This window comes from Podarcis gaigeae, assembly GCF_964106915.1.
Source record: "Podarcis gaigeae genome assembly, chromosome: 1".
Taxonomy (NCBI): Eukaryota; Metazoa; Chordata; class Lepidosauria; order Squamata; family Lacertidae; genus Podarcis; species Podarcis gaigeae.
The window spans coordinates 113,077,005-113,097,526 of NC_139678.1; the positions used below are offsets into that span (position 1 = coordinate 113,077,005).

The 20,522-nt window shown below is 43.9% G+C and overlaps 1 protein-coding gene across 1 annotated transcript in view; it reads right to left on the reverse strand.

The window, feature by feature from the left end:
• The window catches only part of ITGA4 (integrin subunit alpha 4), a 52,417-nt gene extending 40,239 nt beyond the window's left edge, over positions 1–12,178 (reverse strand). Inside the window, exons 1-5 of the mRNA XM_083706323.1 lie at positions 11,664–12,178; positions 10,443–10,564; positions 2,256–2,362; positions 1,852–1,978; positions 345–412 (exon numbers count right to left, since the gene is read on the reverse strand). Of these exons, the coding sequence (XP_083562449.1) occupies positions 345–412; positions 1,852–1,978; positions 2,256–2,362; positions 10,443–10,564; positions 11,664–11,863 (624 nt within the window). The 5' untranslated portion in view covers positions 11,864–12,178. The remainder of the gene's footprint in view (positions 1–344; positions 413–1,851; positions 1,979–2,255; positions 2,363–10,442; positions 10,565–11,663) is intronic.
• Positions 12,179–20,522: the final 8,344 nt, after the last annotated feature.

A 20,522-nucleotide genomic window follows, 5' to 3' on the forward strand; every position in this document is an offset into this window, starting at 1 on the left:
GAATCTCAGCTTGGTGCCCAAAGGCAGCCCTCCTGGCCTCGGTATGTGGTGCTCCCCACAAACAGAAATCTGCCTGGCCTGGGCATACCCCTCATTGGCCCTGCTTCACTCCTCCATTGGGTGTTTTTGCCAGGCTGAAATTTGCCTTTGAACTCAGACAAAGCCTCTTGCTTGCCTGGACAGAGAAGAGTGTGTTGTTCCACTTCCTTTTGCCTCTGGACCCTGGAAGCCTCCTCAGAAGGCAATGTGGCCCTCAGTCTACAATGAGACTAATATACAATGAGAGGATAAAAACACACAAACCCAAAGCTTTAACAGAAAAGCAATATTTTTAAAACACACACCTCTGTGTAAAATGACATTATCCCAGCCTGGCATGATCCGTATTTGTCTCCATATTTGCTCCAGTAATCTGAATATTCACAACAAAATACAGGGTGGGGGTGGGGACAGAGAGTATGTATAAACAACAAGCAACTAAAAACAATAATCCTCCATGAATAATATCACAAATTCTCCACAGCTGTTTGATAAAGGAGTTTGGGATTAACTAGAACTCCTGGCATCCAACAGCAAGGCAATATCCCACTTAATGATATCAGAAGAATAAGGGATTTGAAAAGGGTCCTATTCGAAATGTATTGTCATTGCTCAACCTTGCTTTCAAAGCTCTGGTTTAAAGGATTCCAATAAAACCGGCAAACTCATTTTTGACACAGTTCGTTCTAATCAGCTAGAATGCCAATGTCACTGTTTTTAACAGGCTTCGCAGATAAGATGGGTTGGTAGCACTGCTGTTTCTTCCCCTCCCATCTATAATATCAGGAAATCACTGGTACTGGAACTAGAGAACTTTATGGGAAGAGAAGCTAAGTGATGGCACAAGCTCAAAAGTTCCCAAACTTGGGTCTCCAGCTGCTTTGGGACTACAATTCCCATCAACCCTGACCACTGGTCTTGCTAGCTAGGGCTGATGAGAGTTGTAGTCCAAAACAGCTGAAGACCCAACACTGATCTAAAGAAAGTCAAGGAGTGCCCTGGCAAGTCACCACATGTACCAGTGAGAGACACTTTGCTCATTCCAAGTCATAACCCTTCCTGAACCTGGTGCCTTCCAAATGTTGCTCCTGTCATTCTTGGCCAGTAGCCATGTCAGCTAGGGATGATGAAAGATATAGTTCAAAATATCTGGAGGGCATCAAGTTAGGGGAGGCTGGTCTAGAGTCAAATGTGGGAAGCAGAATAGAAGGAATCAATTTCCTTCCATCCTGCACAATGAACTGGTAGGGCATGATTTCTCCCGGACATCTGCTGTATCTAAAGCAATGGTGGTCTGGCATTGTCAACAGCTCAACTCCACTCTGGACTAAAGTCCAGGGCAAGTATTTTTTTCAGGAAGAATCAGACTCCATTGACCAAGTCTCTGAGGCTGTTGCCTCTCCTGCCTTGGGGATATCATGCAGGAAACCACTCCAGGGGGAGAATAGCTGGGTTGCTTCTCTGTCCCTCAATCTCCCTAAACATTCCAACATGGCCTCCTATATAGATGATGCCGGAATCACTGGGTGAGAGGCTTTCTTAAAAAATAACAATAAAGCCATCTTTGTAATCATAATCATTGTATAATTAACACCCATTATAACCGTGCATTTAAAAGACCTTGCCTCATTTTTGTTAAAGATATTTTTTTGTTTTTCGTAGCAATCATGGCAGTCTCAAAAAAGCTTTTAAAAGTTGGAGGCCAAAGTTTGGCTTTCCCAGTTATAGAATGTTGAGCATTTGCTTGCTGCAAATGAGTGTTTCTCATAATGCATCATTTACTTCTATCTGTCCAGCTGCACCGACACTTACCCATATAGCAAGGACATATTCTTCGACTCAGCAGCGTCCGAAAATTGGAAGGTATCTCATAACAAATGCCGTAGGGAAATTTGTGCGCTGAGATATAATATACATTTTTCCATCGGTGTCCACAGGCCTAATTAAAGACAAAAAGAAAGTGTGATGATCACGAAGGTCGCCTGAAGAGAAAGCACTTAAGACACAAGAAGCTGCTTTTCACTGAATGGGACCATTAATTCATCTGGCTCCATGTCATCTAAACAACCTGGCAAGCAGCTCACCAAAATCTCAGACTAAGCTTCTTACCCAAACCTCCCTGGAGATGTCAGGAATCGAACCAGGAAACATCTGCATGAGAAACACTGAGATATTACCCTTCCCCCAAATATTGGGGAATGTAAGTCAGTACTTACAACAATGGATCCATTTTCTCCTGGCTGTCTTGACAAGCTCACCCCGAACCACTGATCGTCTCTTTCTTCTATACAGGTTTTCCCACACTTTTCTCCTTTTGGGTCACCTTAAACCAGAAAGAAAGAAAAATTAGCAGACGCGTAGCCATCTTTCAGAACTTATGAACCACACTTCCACTGCCTTCCTACCCTTAATGGGCATAATTCGAAGTTCAGCCAGCATAGCGATGTTATGACGGTGCAACATTCACATTGAACTAGATAACTTTTAAGGTGATTGCAAGCGCTTGACCATCACAGCGGTGCCAACGTAAGCAGGGGTGGTCTCAGGACACGGTGAGAGAGGAACAGCGCAGTGGGCTGCTTCTTGCTTAGTTTGTTCCAGCTTCCTAAGTCACACTTACAAAATGAATGGCATAAGCAAACACACTCCTATTGGAGGCAACAGGGGTGGTATAAGAAAGGATTTATTTTCCCGTATAACAATAGGAAACTCATTGAACCATCCACTCACAAGGAGGAGGTATCAGCAGGCCCATGGAAACACCCAAAACCTCCATAAGTACAAAATAAATGCTTATGAGGGGAGAGAAAAATAACCCAATGAAGGCCAAGCACAATCTGCTCACCACAGAATGATGCCTGAACTGTTGCAGAGGGAGTGTAGAGGGAAATGGAAAACCAGGGTAATAGCATGGAATATTCTGGGAAAGGACATGGCTGCCTGAGTGAACAAAAGCATTCTACATTGCTGTGATGATTCACGTTTTTAGAAAACCTCTATACTCCAAGGAAAACACATGATAAGAGTTCAATAGTACAACAAGAGGGGAAACTCTTAGATCACTACTGAAAATGATCCCGGGATAAAAATATGGCAACAAGTCCCATAGTAGTCTATGAAGGAACTTACTCCATCATCATGGGGCTCTCCTACCACCAGAGTCCTGAGACACACCCACCCATCTAGAGATTTAGCTACAGGTAGAAACTCACCTACCAACTGGTTTGATCAGCCAGTCTGGAACAGTTTTATTTTATATATTATTTATTTATTGAATTTATACCCCAACCTTCCTCTCAAAGCACCCCAAGGCAGCAAACAATAAGCGATAAAACAATAAAAACACATTCAAACAACTTCAATACAGATCTGGAAAAGATCTCAACTCAGAAGGCTTGTTGGAAGAGTTTTACAAACTCACATATTGAGATGTGCAGCATGGGGCTATATTACTCTGCTCTACTGTCTAGAAAAGTACCGGTAAGAACTTTGATGAAAGGAAACCCTTTTTTGTAAACAGAGAGGTGAGGCTAACAAAGAACAAGCGGCATGTGGGTATTATTTCACTTGTGTTCATGGCAAAGCCATTACAGATGTATCTTTACCACCTTAGTTCATTAACTGTGTGCAAAAACCCAGCAAGTTCACAGCCTGTGTAACAAAACAAAAAACATCCTCTGGAACAACCTAACAGAAAACAAGAACTGGGTTTCTTGGATTTCTAGAGAAATGTACAAATGTTTTTGGTGGCAACTACACGGGACACAATGACTTCTCTAATGAAATGTGAGGCAAATTTATGTGATTGCCCCCTCCCCGCTTTTTGTATCAATACAATCAACTGCTTGTAGAAAATATATTCCAAAGTACCTATCATTTTCAGAGAAAGTTTACAGAACCAAGTAGCACAGAAAGACAAAACAGGAAGGTATGCAGCTGCCTCCAACATAAAAACACTTGACAAGTAAGGAACTGTAAGAACTTAAGAAGCACCGTACTGGATCAGGCCCAAAGCCCATTGACCTGTTCTCACAAGTGGCCAGCCAGATGGCTATGGAAGCAGGACTTAAGCACAACAGTGCTTTCCCCTACTTGTGATTCACTTCTGTGGGACACCACATTTTGTGGGTAAAATTTCCTATGCTGAGGGAGCATGATTATATCCAATAGTGAACTTGGGTAGTTATGTGCCTATCTGTTTGCAAACGAAATGGGACCATCCAAAAAATAAGGTACAATAAGGACCTCGGGTCACATATGCTTCAGGTTACATATGTTTCAGGTTACACACTCCGCTAACCCAGAAATAGTGCTTCAGGTTAAGAACTTTGCTTCAGGATAAGAACAGAAATTGGGCTCCGGCAGCGCGGCGGCAGCAGGAGGCCCCATTAGCTAAAGTGGTGGTTCAGGTTAAGAACAGTTTCAGGTTAAGAACAGACCTCTGGAACGAATTAAGTACTTAACCCGAGGTACCACTGTATTAAGATCTCAGCCACACTCTTGGTGTTCCCGTTTCAAGCTGTCAGGCTTTTTAAAAAAATAAAAATTCATTGCTCATAGCAGTAACATTCCTACATAAAACCGAAAAGCAAAAAATTTAAGTGATAAAATCTTATGTGTCTGGTGACTAATTCTGAGGAGACTCTTGCAGAGCCATGACCTTCTGACCCCTACTGCCAACAGACGAGCCAATTTATAAATGTATTTTTGATTCATTTCCCCAACTTGAAAATGGGAAAAAAATGGAAAGCAAAAAATTAAGAGTCACGGGTTCAGATTTAAGTGCTTGGGATTTTACAGCCATATCTTTTGGGGGGAGGTGGGGGGGGGGAGACTTGCATACAGACACACATGTATGCACACATACACATGCACATAAATGCACACAAACACATGCTAATGCTTTACTGCACTTTAATTTAAATAGCTCGCCTCACATCTGTTTCAGCTCAGCATCATCACGGCCTGGTCCAAGGAAATGTGTGGAGGTTTATCTAACAAATATATCTAAGTTAGTGGTTTAAGCAGGATGACTTCCACCCAAAAGGCAGACAGATGAACTATATGGCTCTGACAACAAGGCAAGATCATGCTTCTCATAGAATTAAAAATGCCTCCAGCTTCGCACCCATTTAGGAAGCGATTTCTTTCAATAGGCATGACTATATTTCCATGTTTTTCACTTTTTACTAGAGTGCTTCTTTCACATGCTATGTATAAGGCTGCACAATTATCCAACCTACACAAATTTACTTGGAAATAAATCCCATTAAACTCAATTGAGCTTACTTCTGAGTAGACACATAGAGAGTTGCACTGCAAATCTTCAGCCCAGACATTTAAAATACTAGTTGTTTCTAAGATCACAAAGGAATTCAGAACTATAAAATGGAAACAACTTTTCTCTTAGTCTCTCTCCCTGCTCCTCGTGATTAAAAATAACAGGTTAACTGGCTAATTCTTTGGAAGCTTGGTTTGGGAGATAGCAGTTAGGTGCATGCAAGATAAAGACTCTGAAATGTTTGGGGAAATGGGCAGATTTTTATGCTGCAAAGGGGCCCTTCATACAAGCACTTGTTGCCAGGTGGGGGCAGCATGTGAGACATGGCCAATGGGGATGCTACACTTAGTTAAAAGGATCCTGTTGCTCTGGGACTGGTGAATTTGAAAGGGTGAGAGGCTTGAGTATTTAAACAACCCCACGCAGGTCATTTCAGGGCTGTGGAGCATTTTGGCATCAGACAGTTACCCACCTATCCTGTTTCTGCACCTTAAGCCCCAATTTGGGGTCATCAATAATGAACTGAATGAATAGAGTGAAATGTTATGAGTCATGGGGTTGGGGAGAGAGTGTGTATGAATTTTGCAGTGCTTTGTTTATTTCTGGGTGCTATTTTGTTAATGTTGTTGCTGTTATTTTATTTATTATGAATGCTGTAGTCCTTTGTGAATCCTTCAATATGAACTTTCTTGCAATTGTACTGCTTTAGTTGTTCAGTGTATGAATTTTGCAGTGCTTTGTTTATTTCTGGGTGCTATTTTGTTAATGTTGTTGCTGTTATTTTATTTATTATGAATGCTGTAGTCCTTTGCGAATCCTTCAATATGAACTTTCTTGCAATTGTACTGCTTTAGTTGTTCAGTCGATGATGTTTTACGGGTTGTAACGGCAATTTGTTAATTCTTCTATATGATTTGTGCTGCATTTGTGATGTTCTATTCTGTTTTCGTTATTTGTTGTTTATAAGCCACTTTGTGATTCATTTGAAATCTAATAAATCAAATCTTCAGACCCAGGAAGGCAGATTTGGTACAAGTGGGTGGGGGCTGAGTATGCTAGCAATCCCTTTACCTATTGCTTTAGGACCAGGATGACCAGCAAACATTGTAACTGGTCAAAAGTTGCTGTTTTTACTTCACCACAACTGTGGCAGATGAAGGAGCAGCCAGGTTAAGAATCCAAAGTTTATGGGTAACATAATTTGGCATCATTTAAGGACATAATGATAGCTGGCATGTAGACAGATGTGGGTGGAGGGACAGCTAGCCTGATTGCTTGGTCTGGTTGGCACAAAGTAAGCTGGAATTCCTCTCCATGGAATGGCAGCTTGCCATGTGACCTCAGGAAGCTCAGCAAATGAGGTGGCCCCTGAGGACCAACCAAATCAGGTCCCAAGGACTTAGGGATGTTAGGGGGCTCTCCTCCATCACTGGCCTTTATAGGTTCTCTAGTTGTTAGTTCTGAATTTGCATGATTATTTGGAAAGGGACCCCAAGAGTCATCTAGTAAAACACCCCCTGCAATGCAGGAATGTCAACACGTTGTTCCCCATCCAGTTTGAAACCATACCAGACCCTGCTTAGCTTCCCAGACGTGCTAGCGGTTTTATCACTAGACAATTGGGTATACCATGGTCCCTTTTTTGTCCCCACAAAGATAAATTCTGCATTTCACAGGCATGGGTGAAATAGTTCAGTGCTCAATTCAGTTATCTGAACGTGCCTGGGATCTAAGGCCTGCAGGTACACAGACTTCCTAGTAGCCAACAATCATCAGAACACAGAACTCTGTTTTTCTCTATTTGAGCTAAGGAGCAACAGAACACTAATAAATTATTCTTGGGGAGTGCAGTTTTCATGGACAATGTTTGAAGCTCATTATTACATTGCCGATCAGAGAACAGTTCCAACACAAACATGCTTCATGACAGATCAAATCCATTGCTAGTGTAGCCCCAGTATTTGGGTCCTCGCTGGTTCAAGAACTAAGTATTTGCTGCTTTTTGAAAGAAGTGAATGTGTTGAGAGACCGTTAACCCTGCAATGATGATCAGAGGTTGGCATCAAGGCCCATCCCACAGGGTGGGATAAGCAGGGAGCTTATCACCAACTCCTGGCCACGGACCTCCTTGCTAATGCTGCCTGCTCACTTGTCTCCACTGAAAAGCCAAGTAAACAGGAACAGGCGCAAGTAGCAGGAACAACAGCCTCCTCTTCCACTCTGGGCAGCTGTGCAGACTGGACCCCAAAGATGCCAAGTCAGGGGTGTAGCCAACACAATGCCCATCATTCTTGGTCCCACTGGCTGGAACTGATGGGAAAGTCCAACATCATCTATTGAAAAATGAATAGTCGGTGGCAAAAGCATAGATGCAAAGGGAGGCTCACTCAGTAAGGTGGCATACTGAAAGCATTGTGTCCAGAGGCTTGCTGAAGCCCAGGGTCAGAATTGGCAGAGAGATGAACACAACAAAAGGGAATGAAGCCCCACATCCACAGTGGCGACCCTGACTAGCACTACGTTTCTCAGTTTGATCCTGCAAAAATGAAGTACCAGCTTCCCTACCATCCCTGGACAGGCATCGCAAAGAAGCGTGTCACCAGGAGCAGTAGGGATATGGGTATTCTCCTCAGCCTTTTATGTTCAAGTGGCAAGTTAGAGCAGCGTACACAAGTCTCTGCTGCTTACATATGAACACCTTAGTCTGACCTTTAACATGTCAGGCTGGGAAATCCATCTTGAAATCCAGCCTGTTTAGGGAAGCTTCTAATGTTTAACAGACCACTGTATTGTAATATTTTGTAGGAAGCCGCCCAGAGTGGCTGGGGAAACCCAGCCAGATGGGTGGGGTATAAATAATAAACTATTATTATTATTATTATTATTATTATTATTATTATTATTATTATATCTATGGAGAAGGAACTTGCTTAACGTGACGTGGGACAATGTCCTTCCACTGACAACTGATCTAGTCATGAGTAAGCATGGCAGGCTGAGACTGTCAGTAGGGGTCAAGATGCTGCTCTTTGCACATGTGGGCAGCACCTGCAGAAGAACAATACAAGGGTGAATCTGGACAAGAGGAATGGTATGAAGTCCATTCACACACCCAGCTACCATTCATCAAGTAACAAGAAACACAAACGAGAGCTGTTGTTCAGTAGTGCAGCGAAAATGTCTCCAGTTCAGTCCCTGGGGATTTATTTTAAGTGGAAGAGAAATCTGCTTGCATGGATACATGGCACAACACAACACAAGATTATCCTTCAATGGATAACCTGTTACGGTTTTGTTCCAGCCGCATGGATTTCAAGATGGTCTCTTTTACTGCTACAAGAAAAATTGATGCAACATTTGGAAAGAGAGTACCAGCATGCTTAAGAAGCTTGCACATTCTCTCAGTGCCTCAACCTACCTCAGTAAATGGTCTCTTCCTGGGAATGCTTCACACATCACAGGATCATAGCAACCTACCTTATACAAAGTCAGATAATTGGTCCATCTGGCTCAGCATTGCCTACTCTGACCCTCCAGGCTTCCAAATCCTAGCTGAAGATGCTGACGATTGAACCCAAGAACTTCTGCATGAGCTATGGCCAATCGTCCCACTTATATAACTTATTTGCTTCATAAATTGGAAGCGGTGCAAATCTGTGAACCAGCTCCACTGAAAACTACTGCACCTGAGCTCTCTCTCTCTCTCTGTTCTGGTTCCTTCACACATGCATGTTACGACTCGGTGTCGTGGCCACGAGATGTTAAGGAATCCTTAACTGGAGAAGAAGAGTAGACCTTTCAGCTAGTCTTCAAATCATCAGCACGCAGGTTTGCAACAGTGCACTGTATTCAGTAAAGAGCCTGGAGCCAAAACACTCCCTGTGACCCTTTTTCTTGAATGACTCCATTTTCTACAAAACTACAGTGTGACAGCATTCCTCAGCTAATTTATCCACAAGGAATGGGGTGTATTTATGCAAGAGAATTTTTCTCCAATCTAAACACTTCTTCCCACACACTTTGAAGTACATGGGGTTTCCCCATTTCTCTCGTCCGTGACTGTCATTATAAACGGCATTGGCTCCAAAGTTCTTGGACTCTTGTTGCTACAATGCCTTAAAAGGCTAGGCTTCCACAAGATTATGAATAAGCGCTCCGTGAGTGTTGGGAGCAAAAGGCGGGAAACCACACAATGCATAAGGCTTTCAAATATCATTTTTAGTCCGGACTTAACTCGGTCATAAAACAGCAAACTCACTTTCCATCTACTAACAGACAAAAACGATATTTTGGTGGTTGGCAATTTTAAATGAGTCAGCCCTTCTAACAACAGACACATTAAAAGGCAACTAGGTAAACATAACCCCTTTGATTTCAATGGGCTTAAGCGCGCCGAATTCTACACTTCTTCACGGACCATATCATGTTGTTGTTTTTCCTGTGAATGTTGTTATGCCCAACTGCTTGATCCAAAATAATTACCTGCATTTTGACTTGCTGGCTTTTATTTCATTTTCAAGGTTTTTAAGAACATAACTAGAGAGCAAGTTCCATCGATTGCGGTGAGACCGCCTTGCAATTAAACATGTTTAGGATTTCACGGCTTGTCATTCTTTCACTCTTACTTGAGCTCCATTTTTAATTGGCATTGGGCACCTTCTTGGGGGAAGTGCCATGCAAAGATTAAATTAATAAGCTGCAATTATTATTATTTTTTAAAAAAGGATGTAGAGGAATATAAACAAACTGAGAGCTGATGTGTCATAAAAGGGAGACACATCATTCTCTGCGTATTCAGCAAGGAAAGCCATCATCTTTGAATACTGATGAAATAAATTAAGGTGGAAAAGTAAACTCGTCTTGTGCCGATCTTGCAATTACAACTGGCAAGTGGACATCCTACCTTCTCGGGAGCAGGGAGGAGGAGGAGATAGAAAAAGAAATGAGTCTTCAATAACTCCTTTATAATTTCAGTACTTTGGAGACATTACTGAGCGAGGACAGATAGAAATAAGGAACAGCGTTATACAGTAAGGATTTCCGAAGAGCTTCACCAAAGCTGGGGTCATCCTGTTTGGCTCCCAACAATGGCCAAGTCACTGAGAGGGTCACCACCACTCACCCAATTGGAGTATTTCGCAATCTCTCCCAGGATTATTCCCAATTTGGCATCGGAAAACCGCCCCTGGATTCACCACGGAGCTGTTTGTAAGCCAGCTGGCTTTTGGGGCTCCCACTACAAGCCTGGGGAAAGGAAGCAAAAGAAAAGCAAGGCTAAACCAGCGTCAAGTGGATCCAACCTACTGCAGACTCAGTGACAATCCCCTGGGGGACCAACGGAGGTAGGAGTTTAAAATTAGTTCCTCTAGTCCTCATGGTGCAGAGAAACACTGAAGCGTCTCTGTCTACCGGGAGGGGGGGGGCAAGCCAGAAAAAATTCTGCACCTCAAAGGATAGCTTGGGACCAGGATTTATGTTGGGGGGGACGGGGACCCACCTACCATCCTTCTCTGCCCGGCTCTGTCTAGCAGATTCTGAATGCAATGTCTCAACAACAGTTGTTTTAAATTATTCTCTTTTGACCCCGATTGCTCAGCAAAAACCTTTCAAAATCTTTCTATAATTTCTACTTTTAGTTAAGCATTTTTATTTATTTCCTCTTTTTTTTTGAAGGGGCAGCTGCCCCCCCTCCCCGCTTTCATCCATGCTTGAGACCTATGAGAAAAACACAACCAAGGCACACTCTTGGCTCCTCTGTACAAGTTGCGAGAGGAGAAGGGGTGCAACATTTGCTCAGAGCCAGATCACAAACCCTGTGGAGCCCCCTAGGCAGTTGAAATATCAGAGCCCCTTTTCAAATTAACTCCTAATACTTATTTTATTTTACCGGCTAACCATTTTAATAAACCAATTTTATTACACAATCCGTTTGTTGTGGGCCCCTCCCCAAAAGGCCCACCCTGCTTATTTGGTAACCCACGGCTGCATTCCTAAAACTTTCCGACCTTGTCACGAGCGGTTATTTTAAATCGGCGAAATGCAACAACAGAAGTCCGGGGAAGAAACTTCTCCCCAAGAAACACTGCCATCCTTAACCCTGGACAGCTCAGAGTATAGAGCAGGAGACTCTGAACCTCAGGGTTGCGAGTTCAAGGCCCACATAGGGACAGAAAGACCCCTGCATTGCGCGGGGTCAGACTAGATGACCCTAGGGACCCCTTCCAACTCCCACAGTTCTATGAACCTGGGAGTAAAACCCTGCTGGATTCAGAAGTCCTAAACTTCCGAGGAGACACCACGAGGGGAGGGAGAGACCCTCCCACGCCCACCCTCCCTAACTCACCATCTGCTGCTTCCCACGCTGTGCAGCAGCACCGAATAACCGAACAGTGTCCCGTTCTGACCCGGGAAGACGAGCGCGCTCCGCCGGTCCAGGTTGTAGGGCTGCGCGCCCATCGCGCAGCAGCCCAGGAGCAGAAGCAACCGGGCAGCCCCCGTCGAGGAAAGAAAGCCTTCTTTTGACTCTCTCCAAGCAACCCTCATCACAGTTTTTTTTAAATATATATATATTTGGAGGAGAGGCAGCTGAGGCAGGACAAAAGAATGGATTTGCTCCCCCCCCCCCCTAGCAAACTGGGAAAGACTCCCTCAAAGTCCAAACGGGGCGGGAACTCTCCTCGGCGCTGCTGCTCTACGGCCGGCTGGGCTATGTATATGGGCGAGGCGGGAAAAGTTAAGCGGAGCGCGCAGGGCGGCCTGCCTGTCGCTATTGCAGCTGATATGGGGATGGGGGCGTGGGAGCGCGGCTACCTGCGAAATGCTGTAGGGGGCGCTGGCGGAGTCAACCCGAGAGTGGCTGGGGTGTTGTCCCGCCAGCTGCGACCAATTAGCAGATGCTCGGAATGCGGATGCGAGTCGGGGGGGGGGGGGGTGAGAGGGGAGCTTGGCCGCAGACGGGGCTTGGGAGACAGGCGACCGACCCGAAGGAAGGGGCAGTCATTGGCTGAAACCAGGAGTGGGGCGGTGGGCGGGGGGAGCTGCAGGAAATAGCCCCGCAGAAGAAGAAGATGAAGAAGACGACACTGGGGGGAAGTAGCGTGGGAAATAAGGGAAGGGGCGGAAGGAAACCCACGTGAGACAGAAGCTCTCAAAGTTTCATACAGAATTGTAGACCCCTTGAAATGCAGGGATCTTCTGTCCGACCTGGGCCTCGAACCCACAACTCTGAGATTAAGAGTCTCAGGCTGGACACAGCAATTCAGCACTGCTCTCCACAACCTTTTGAGTAGTGCTGCTGCTGTAGCAGCAGCAGCTGAGACTGCCGTTCAACAGCTCCCAGTTCCCATGATGAAGCATGAAGGAGCAATGGTAGATGGTTCTTTTAGTGCTGCATCTATAGCTAAAAGAATCTTGTGTTTACAAGAAGTACTGTAGAAAGGTAAAGGATATTCTCTCCCAACAGGAGGCACTGTGATATCAGGGTAACATGAGCCTCAACCACAGTTCTTAGTGGTAAAAAATTGTGGCCAATACTGTCTATTTCTGATGCTAGCAGAAGCATTTTTTTTTAAAGTTACTGTATCAAGACAGTGCATAAAAAGTTAGCCAACTTTTGTTTTGTTTTTGAGGTGGGGGCATTTTGCTGAGATGTAATCTATCACATATTCTGGAGTTGGAGCATGCTACTACTGAACTATCCTAAAAACAGTTACAGATAGGTAGCCGTGTTGGTCTGCCATAGTCAAAACAAAAAATTCCTTCCAGTAGCACCTTAAAGACCAACTAAGTAGTTCTAGGTATGAGCTTTCGTGTGCATGCACTTCTTTTCGTATCTGAAGAAGTGTGCATGCACACGAAAGCTCATACCTAGAACTACTTAGTTGGTCTTTAAGGTGCTACTGGAAGGAATTTTTTGTTTATCCTAAAAACAGTAAGAGCTGTTTGACAGTGGAATTTGCTGCCAAGGAGTGTGGTGGAGTCTTCTTCTTTGGAGGTCTTTAAGCAGAGGCTTGACAACCATATGTCAGGAGTGCTCTGATGGTGTTTCCTGCTTGGCAGGGGATTGGACTTGATGGCCCTTGTGGTCTCTTCCAACTCTATGATTCTATGAAAAACAGCTGTGGTCTACACCACAGGGCCTAGGACTTGCCAATCAGAAGGTCGGCGGTTCGAATCCCCGTGACGGGGTAAGCTCCGGTTGCTTGGTCCCCGCTCCTGGCAACCTGGCAGTTCGCAAGCACGTCAAAATGCAAGTAGATAAATAGGTACCGCTCCGGCGGGAAGGTAAACGGCGTTTCTGTGCGCTGCTCTGGTTCGCCAGAAGCAGCTTAGTCATGCTGGCCACATGACCCGGAAGCTGTACGCCGGCTCCCTCGGCCAATAAAGCAAGATGAGCGCCGCAACCCCAGAGTCGTCCATGACTGGACCTAATGGTCAGGGGTCCCTTTACCTTTTATGCTTTGAAAAAAGGCAGACACACAGAAACCCCATTGCATCTTTATTTACATTCGTCTTAACTGCATGTGTTTTGCACAAGTCCTGCCTAATTTTCAAAGATGTTGGGCTTCGTATACAGCAAATAAGGAAAGGTGGGGTGGCATCACAGAACTAAATGTGAGATTGCTTTCATAAAAAGGAACAAATCTGAAATGGAGAATTCGGGTTTCATAGTGCCTGAGAACCAACCTTACCATCACCAAGCATTAATTTTGCGCAGAGAATTTGTAATCTAACAACTAGATAAAAGCAGCAGTAGGCTGCCAAGAAGCGAGAAGCATTTTTAAAATTCTCCTACATCTTCCAATTTCTCTGTGCAGATGCATGGCAAAATGTTTGCAGCCGCCTCCGCTGAGCAACAGCTTTCAATGCCCCCCCCCCCAATAAATTGGCTCCTGTGGGTGCTGAATTAGGATGAGGACAGACTCGGGTTAAAATCCCCACTCTGCTATGAATCTCACCATCTGACCTTGAGCCAGTCGCTATTTCTCAGCCTGATGTACCTCACAGGATTGCTGTGAGGATACAGCGGGCAAGAACCATGCATGCCACCTTGAGGAGAAGCAGGATACAAATACAAATCAATCAATCATAATTATAATAATTTATTATATATACCCCACCCATCTGGCTGGGCTTCCCCAGCCACTCTGGGCGGCTTCCAACAAAATATTAAAATACAGTCATCAATCAATCAATGCATCGTCTGAATTCACCCAGCAAGCCATCATCAAAGGGGAAATTGCTGTAAGTTTCCCACGGCCCTAACTTGAGTTCAGTAGTTCTTTCCATATGTATAGCTGTAAATGCACAGCCCTGGTGAGGAAATGTTCCCCACCCTTCACACATCCACCCAGCTGCATTGCAACTGCATCCCTGTGATGTTACCTCATGTGGTGCGGTAAATGTGCAAACTGAGAAAAGGTGGGTGGGGGACCATCAGCAACCGAGATCCATCATTTGTGTGGTTGTGTCATTCACAGACACACTGCTGCTGCATGGGAAGCGGCCGGCTGCCAGTATGAAGGAATCCCTTAAGGAAAGACTATTGGCGTAACACCAAGCTAGGGCCAGCCAATGTGACGTCCTCCATATTTTGCTGGGCTCAAACTTTCATCTACCCCCAGCAAGCATGGTCAGTGGTCAGGGGCAATGGTAGTGGCGTGGCGTTAGAGGGACACAGGGGTGGTTGCCCTGGGTGTAAAATTGTTAGGGGCACCAAATTTCCATGCCCGGTGCTGCCTTAATACACCTGTGTGCTTCTGGCACTGGGCTCCATTGAAAACAGCTTCTCCCTGCAAACCAGGAAGTGACTTCTCCAGACAACGGAACGACTCTTCTTATCTCTGCAGCTGTAATGTGGATGCTGTTAAGCCGTTGAATGCACATGTGTACTCCATTTGTTTCCCTTCCACACTCCGCATGGCCCCAGGCACTGGCAACCCACGCTATGCCACTGGGCGATGGGAGTAGCAGTCTAGCAACATCTGGAAGGCCCAAATTCTCTATCCCTGCGCTAAAACAGCTCATAGGATATATCAGCCTTGCGTTCCCAGATTTTTTGGACTACAGCTCCCATCATCCCTGAGCACCGGTCCTGCTAGCTAGGGGTGATGGGAGTTGTATTCTAACAACATCAGGGGACCCCAGGTTTGGAAAGGCTGCCATATATCATGCTAAACCACAAACGTAAATATTAGGTGATAATGCTCATATTTGTATGATGTTATATGCTTTTCCCCCCTCCCTTCTCTCAGTGTGCGTAGTAAAAGTTTGAAACTAGCTTGTAGGGATTTAATTTCATAGATGAATCTGAGTTATGCAATTTTTAGAAAGGAAAGGAAAAAAGCATGTTTGAGCGCTGATCCTTTCTGAAAGTGCTTACACAGTAACCTTCAGTGATGCTTCACTTCCTCTTTCATTTCTACATTTTTGAAAGAAACACACCCAGAAACTTTAGCCATGGTATTTAGCCAAACAATGAATTTTTAAAATGTGTCTGTGGTTTGTGAAATGGGGGTGGGGAGCTAGCTCTTTTCTACTGGCGTCAACCAGTTAGTGTGACTTATTTGTATTAACACTGTTCACATGAATCAGGGGGTCTGCAGAATGGAGTTTTCATATACGTTGTTCCATAATACTGATGATGATGATGATGATGATGATGATGATGAAGGATACCTGTTCCTGACTGTTTCATGAGAAGCAGGGGTGCCAACTTGAATAAAATATTGGGGGAGGGCAGGTAAACACTGCCTTGCACAATTGATCACATGATGTGGAACACGCAGACCATTTGAATGGCAACATCCATCAACTTTTTTGGGGGGTGGCCCCCTAAAATATTTCATGGGGGGCTGAAGGGGCTTTGGGCCCTAGGAGTTGGCTCCTATGATGAAAAGTAAATGGCAACATCAGATACTAGAAGATGGGATTATGAAAGTCAAGAGAGAAGCTTTGCAGATTGCAGAACGTGATGGGGAAAACAGAAAGCACTTCTGTGCACATGATTGAAAAATACATTTTCAATTCTCTTCTGGGTTATTGGATTTTAACACCCACACACTAATACTCTATTCTGTGGTTTCCTAATGAAAGCGACGTTTCCCCCCAGTATGATACCAACTCCCTCATTTATATGCTCTCCTTTTGCTGCCTTTCCAAGATGCATGCTCTTTTATTTTAAACTTACAGGTATTTAAGTTTAGACTTCCGGAGGCGGCGCGAAACAGCAATGGCGGTCCTCTTCGCGCTGTGAAGAGGGGCTCCGCGAAAAAGGGTCGTCCGCTGCGGCAAAGCGGAGACCCATCAAGAAAAACCGCAGGCAGAGTGAGCCTGCGGCCGTGGGACTCGGCGGGCGCCTTGAGCCCCCCCAGAAGCGGAGAAGGAGCCTCGTAAGAGGCTCCGGAACGTGAAAGGGGGAGCGGCGCTGTGAGTTCATCGCTCTTTTCGTGGAAGCAAAGCCGCGCTGCTGCTGCTGATGAGCGCTGACCTTTCTTCTTGAAAATTTCGGAATTGGAGCAACATACCCGTGAGTAAGGGGTTTAAATTCTTAATCTAAATTGAAGAAATTCGGCTGAAAACGGGAGGCGAGTAACAGGAAGTCCGCCTCCCGACTCTGCTAATTAGATCAAAGCAAGGGCTCTGAAGCGAGCTGAAGTGTTTAAAAGGGATTGTAAAACTGGAAGAAAGAGTGCATTGATAGACTTTGCATTTTGAGGATAAAAGGGAAAGAATTGTGAAACTTATGGACTTTTGCTTTCTGGAACTGTCCCCCTATCTTTGAGCTAAACGGAGTTGAAAGGGATAACCCCGTCATCGGGCTGCCAGTGTATAGAAGAGAACTGTCAAACTGCTGTCAAATTGACAACATTGTTGCAGAAATTTAAACTGTTGCATAGACTGAGACATTAATGTTTAACATTGTTGCTTGGACCTCTCTTGACACCTTGTGGCTGGATTCTAAGAGACTGGAAGCTTTGGAAACCTTCCTTTTGTGTTTGGGAACTACAAAAATTTAACATGGGGAATATAGGAACTTCAATGGCGGAAAATAGTTCCTTTCTTCTTTGAAACTTTGAAATACTCCCCCTATAGGACTGTGGAAGTATAGTGGCCTGGGAATTGAACTTTATTGAAATTCTTTGTGGTTTAATTTGTTTATACTTTGGACTTGTCTTTTCCCATGGGACAAAAGATCATTTGACCTTGAACAGAGGCAGGTGTGGAATGAGCGGCACAGGGAGAACAAGAGCAGCTAAAGCCAAAGATAAAGAAAAAGAGAAAAAATCTGGGCAACTCATGCAAACAACTTTAACTCATCACCGCAGATCATCCGTCCCAACTGTGCTGACAGCACAGGAGGTGGAATTTGTACAGCCTGCTGCAGAAGATATGGCAACTGGAGGATCTGAAACAGTTTTGAAACAAATTTTGGAACAACTGGCAGTTTTAAATCAAAAAGTGGACAACCAAGCTACATCCTCTATTGGCAAATTAACTGAACAGGTTTCGCAGCACACCCAGGCAATTGAGAAACTTCAAGGAGCTACGGCAGAAAACTACAAATTAGCTGTGGAAGCCAACCAAAAAGCAGAACAGGCGAATATAAAGGTTGATGAAGTTAAAGGGGAAGTAAGGCCTCTGAAAAGACAGGTAGGGGAACAACAAGCCTACCTGTCATTGGTTGAACTGAAAAGTAAAGAAAACAATCTCAGGATAAGGGCTATCCCGGAACTGGAGAAAGACAATTTAGAGGGATTTCTGACACTTTTGTTCTCCAAATTCTGGGGAATTGAGGAAGAAAAGGACTTTAAAATTGTGACAGCCTTTAGACTGGGAAAATCTGTAAAGAAAGACAAGTCCAGAGACTGCTTAGTTGTTCTGAGATCAAGAGAAGAGAGGGATAAGATATTAGGCCTACATTTCAAGAAATCTTTGGAGATAGAAGGCAAAAGGGCCGAAATTTACAGAGATATACCCAAATATCTCTTGGAACTTAGGACTACCTATATAGACCTGACTAAATTGTTGAGACACAACGGAATTCCTTATAGGTGGGAGTTTCCACAAGGACTTTCATTTACTTACAAAGGAAGGAAAATAAAAATTAAATCACCTGAAGACCAGCAGAAGTTCCTACACGACCACGAGGAGGACCTGCAAAAAGGAGCTGCAGCTTCTTGGCCTCCACCACCACCGGGACCACCTTCAAGAGTCATACTACCTGGATCTGGACCAGCACTACCTCCTCCGGGATCGGAGGGAAGCTTAGACACCCCATTGTAGAACCCGTCAATTGATTCAGGATGTCTCTGCAGCTTCTCAGTTGGAACATAAATGGCGGAAATTCCCCGGAAAAAAGAAGGAAAGTTTTTCACATTTTGAAAAAGGAACAATTGGACGTTATCTGCCTACAAGAAACACATGTGACAAGGCTCCACAGAAAAGTGCTAATTAATAAAAGACTGGGCCAAGAATTTATTTCTTCGGACAAAGTTAAGAAAAGAGGAGTGGTGATATATGCAAAGGAGAGCCTGTCACCGAAATTCTTATTTAAAGATGAACATGGCCGAATTTTGGCGATTGAAATACAGACACAAGGAGAAAATTTTTTGATATTAGGAATATATGCTCCAAATGAGGGGAAATCGGAATTTTTCAGGAAGCTGCATGAGACTATGCTGGATTACTTGGACTATAATAACATCATTATGTTGGGTGATATGAATGGGGTTGTGTCTGTAAACATGGATAAGTCACAAAGTGCCAACATATCGAAAGATGGCAGACTACCTAAAACCTTTTTTGAAATGACTGACAATATGGACTTAGTCGACATATGGAGGGTTAAGAACCCTCTAGGGAAAGAAGGGACTTTCTTTTCTGAAGCTCATCTGACATGGACACGAATCGACCAAATATGGACAACTAGAGGACTGGCACCTAAGACTAGAAAAGTGGAAATCTGCCCAAAAACCTGCTCCGACCATAATGCTTTGAAAGTGGAATTGAGACTAAATACAACCGGATCCTTCAGATGGAAAATGAATGACACTATATTAAGAGATCAGGAGATTGTTAAGAAGGCCCAAAAAACTTTAAAGGACTATTTTGAGATAAATTTGAATACCACCGTGGAAAAAAGAACAATCTGGGACGCAAGTAAGGCAGTTATGAGAGGGTTTCTAATACAACAAAACACGATTAAGAAAAGGCTCTGGAATGAAAAGAAGGAGATGATATTGGAGAAAATAAGAGAAGGAGAGAAAAAATTAAGGTCTAGGCCTAAGTCGAAGGATGTGCTAAGAGAAGTGAAATTTTTCCAGGCGCAATATTCAAAATTGATAAATCAAGAGGTGGAATGGAAAATTAAACAAATGAAACAAAGATCCTTCGAATCGGCGAATAAGTGTGGGAAACTGCTAGCCTGGCAGTTGAAAAAGAGACAAAAGCTTAACACAGTTACAAATCTGGAGATTGAAGGGAGAATGGTTCAGAAACCCGAGGAAATTAGAAAGTGTTTCCAGAGGTACTTCAAAGAACTCTACTCACAAGGGCCGCAAAAAGCTTCCGAGGTGGATCAATTTCTTAAAACTAATGGATTACAAAAAATACCCCTGGAAATGAGAACAAACCTGAATTGTAACATCACACAGCAAGAAATTGAAAGTGCCATTCAGAATCTTCAATTGGGCAAGTCTCCAGGCCCTGATGGTCTAACCTCCAAATATTATAAAGTTTTAAAGGACTATTTGATACAACCCTTGATGGAGGTTTGTAACCAGATTATGGAGGGAAGGAAGGCACCGGAAACGTGGAAAGAAGCTTTCATCACATTGATACCTAAACTAGAAACTGAAAAGACTCAACTTAAGAATTACCGCCCCATCTCACTCCTAAATGTGGATTACAAAATTTTTGCAGATATTTTGGCAAGTAGACTTAAAAAAGTATTAAATGAAGTGATCCATAAGGACCAGGCTGGCTTTCTCCCTGGTAGGCATTTGTTTGATAACACAAGAAACATTATTGACATTTTGGAACTTCTACAAACAAATCTTAATACTAGAGCGGCCTTAATTTTTATTGATGCAGAGAAGGCCTTTGATAATATTTCTTGGATGTTCATGAAGAAAAATTTGGAAGGGATGGGAGTGGGGCGGGGGTTTGAAAATGGTATAGAAGCAATCTATACAGAACAAAA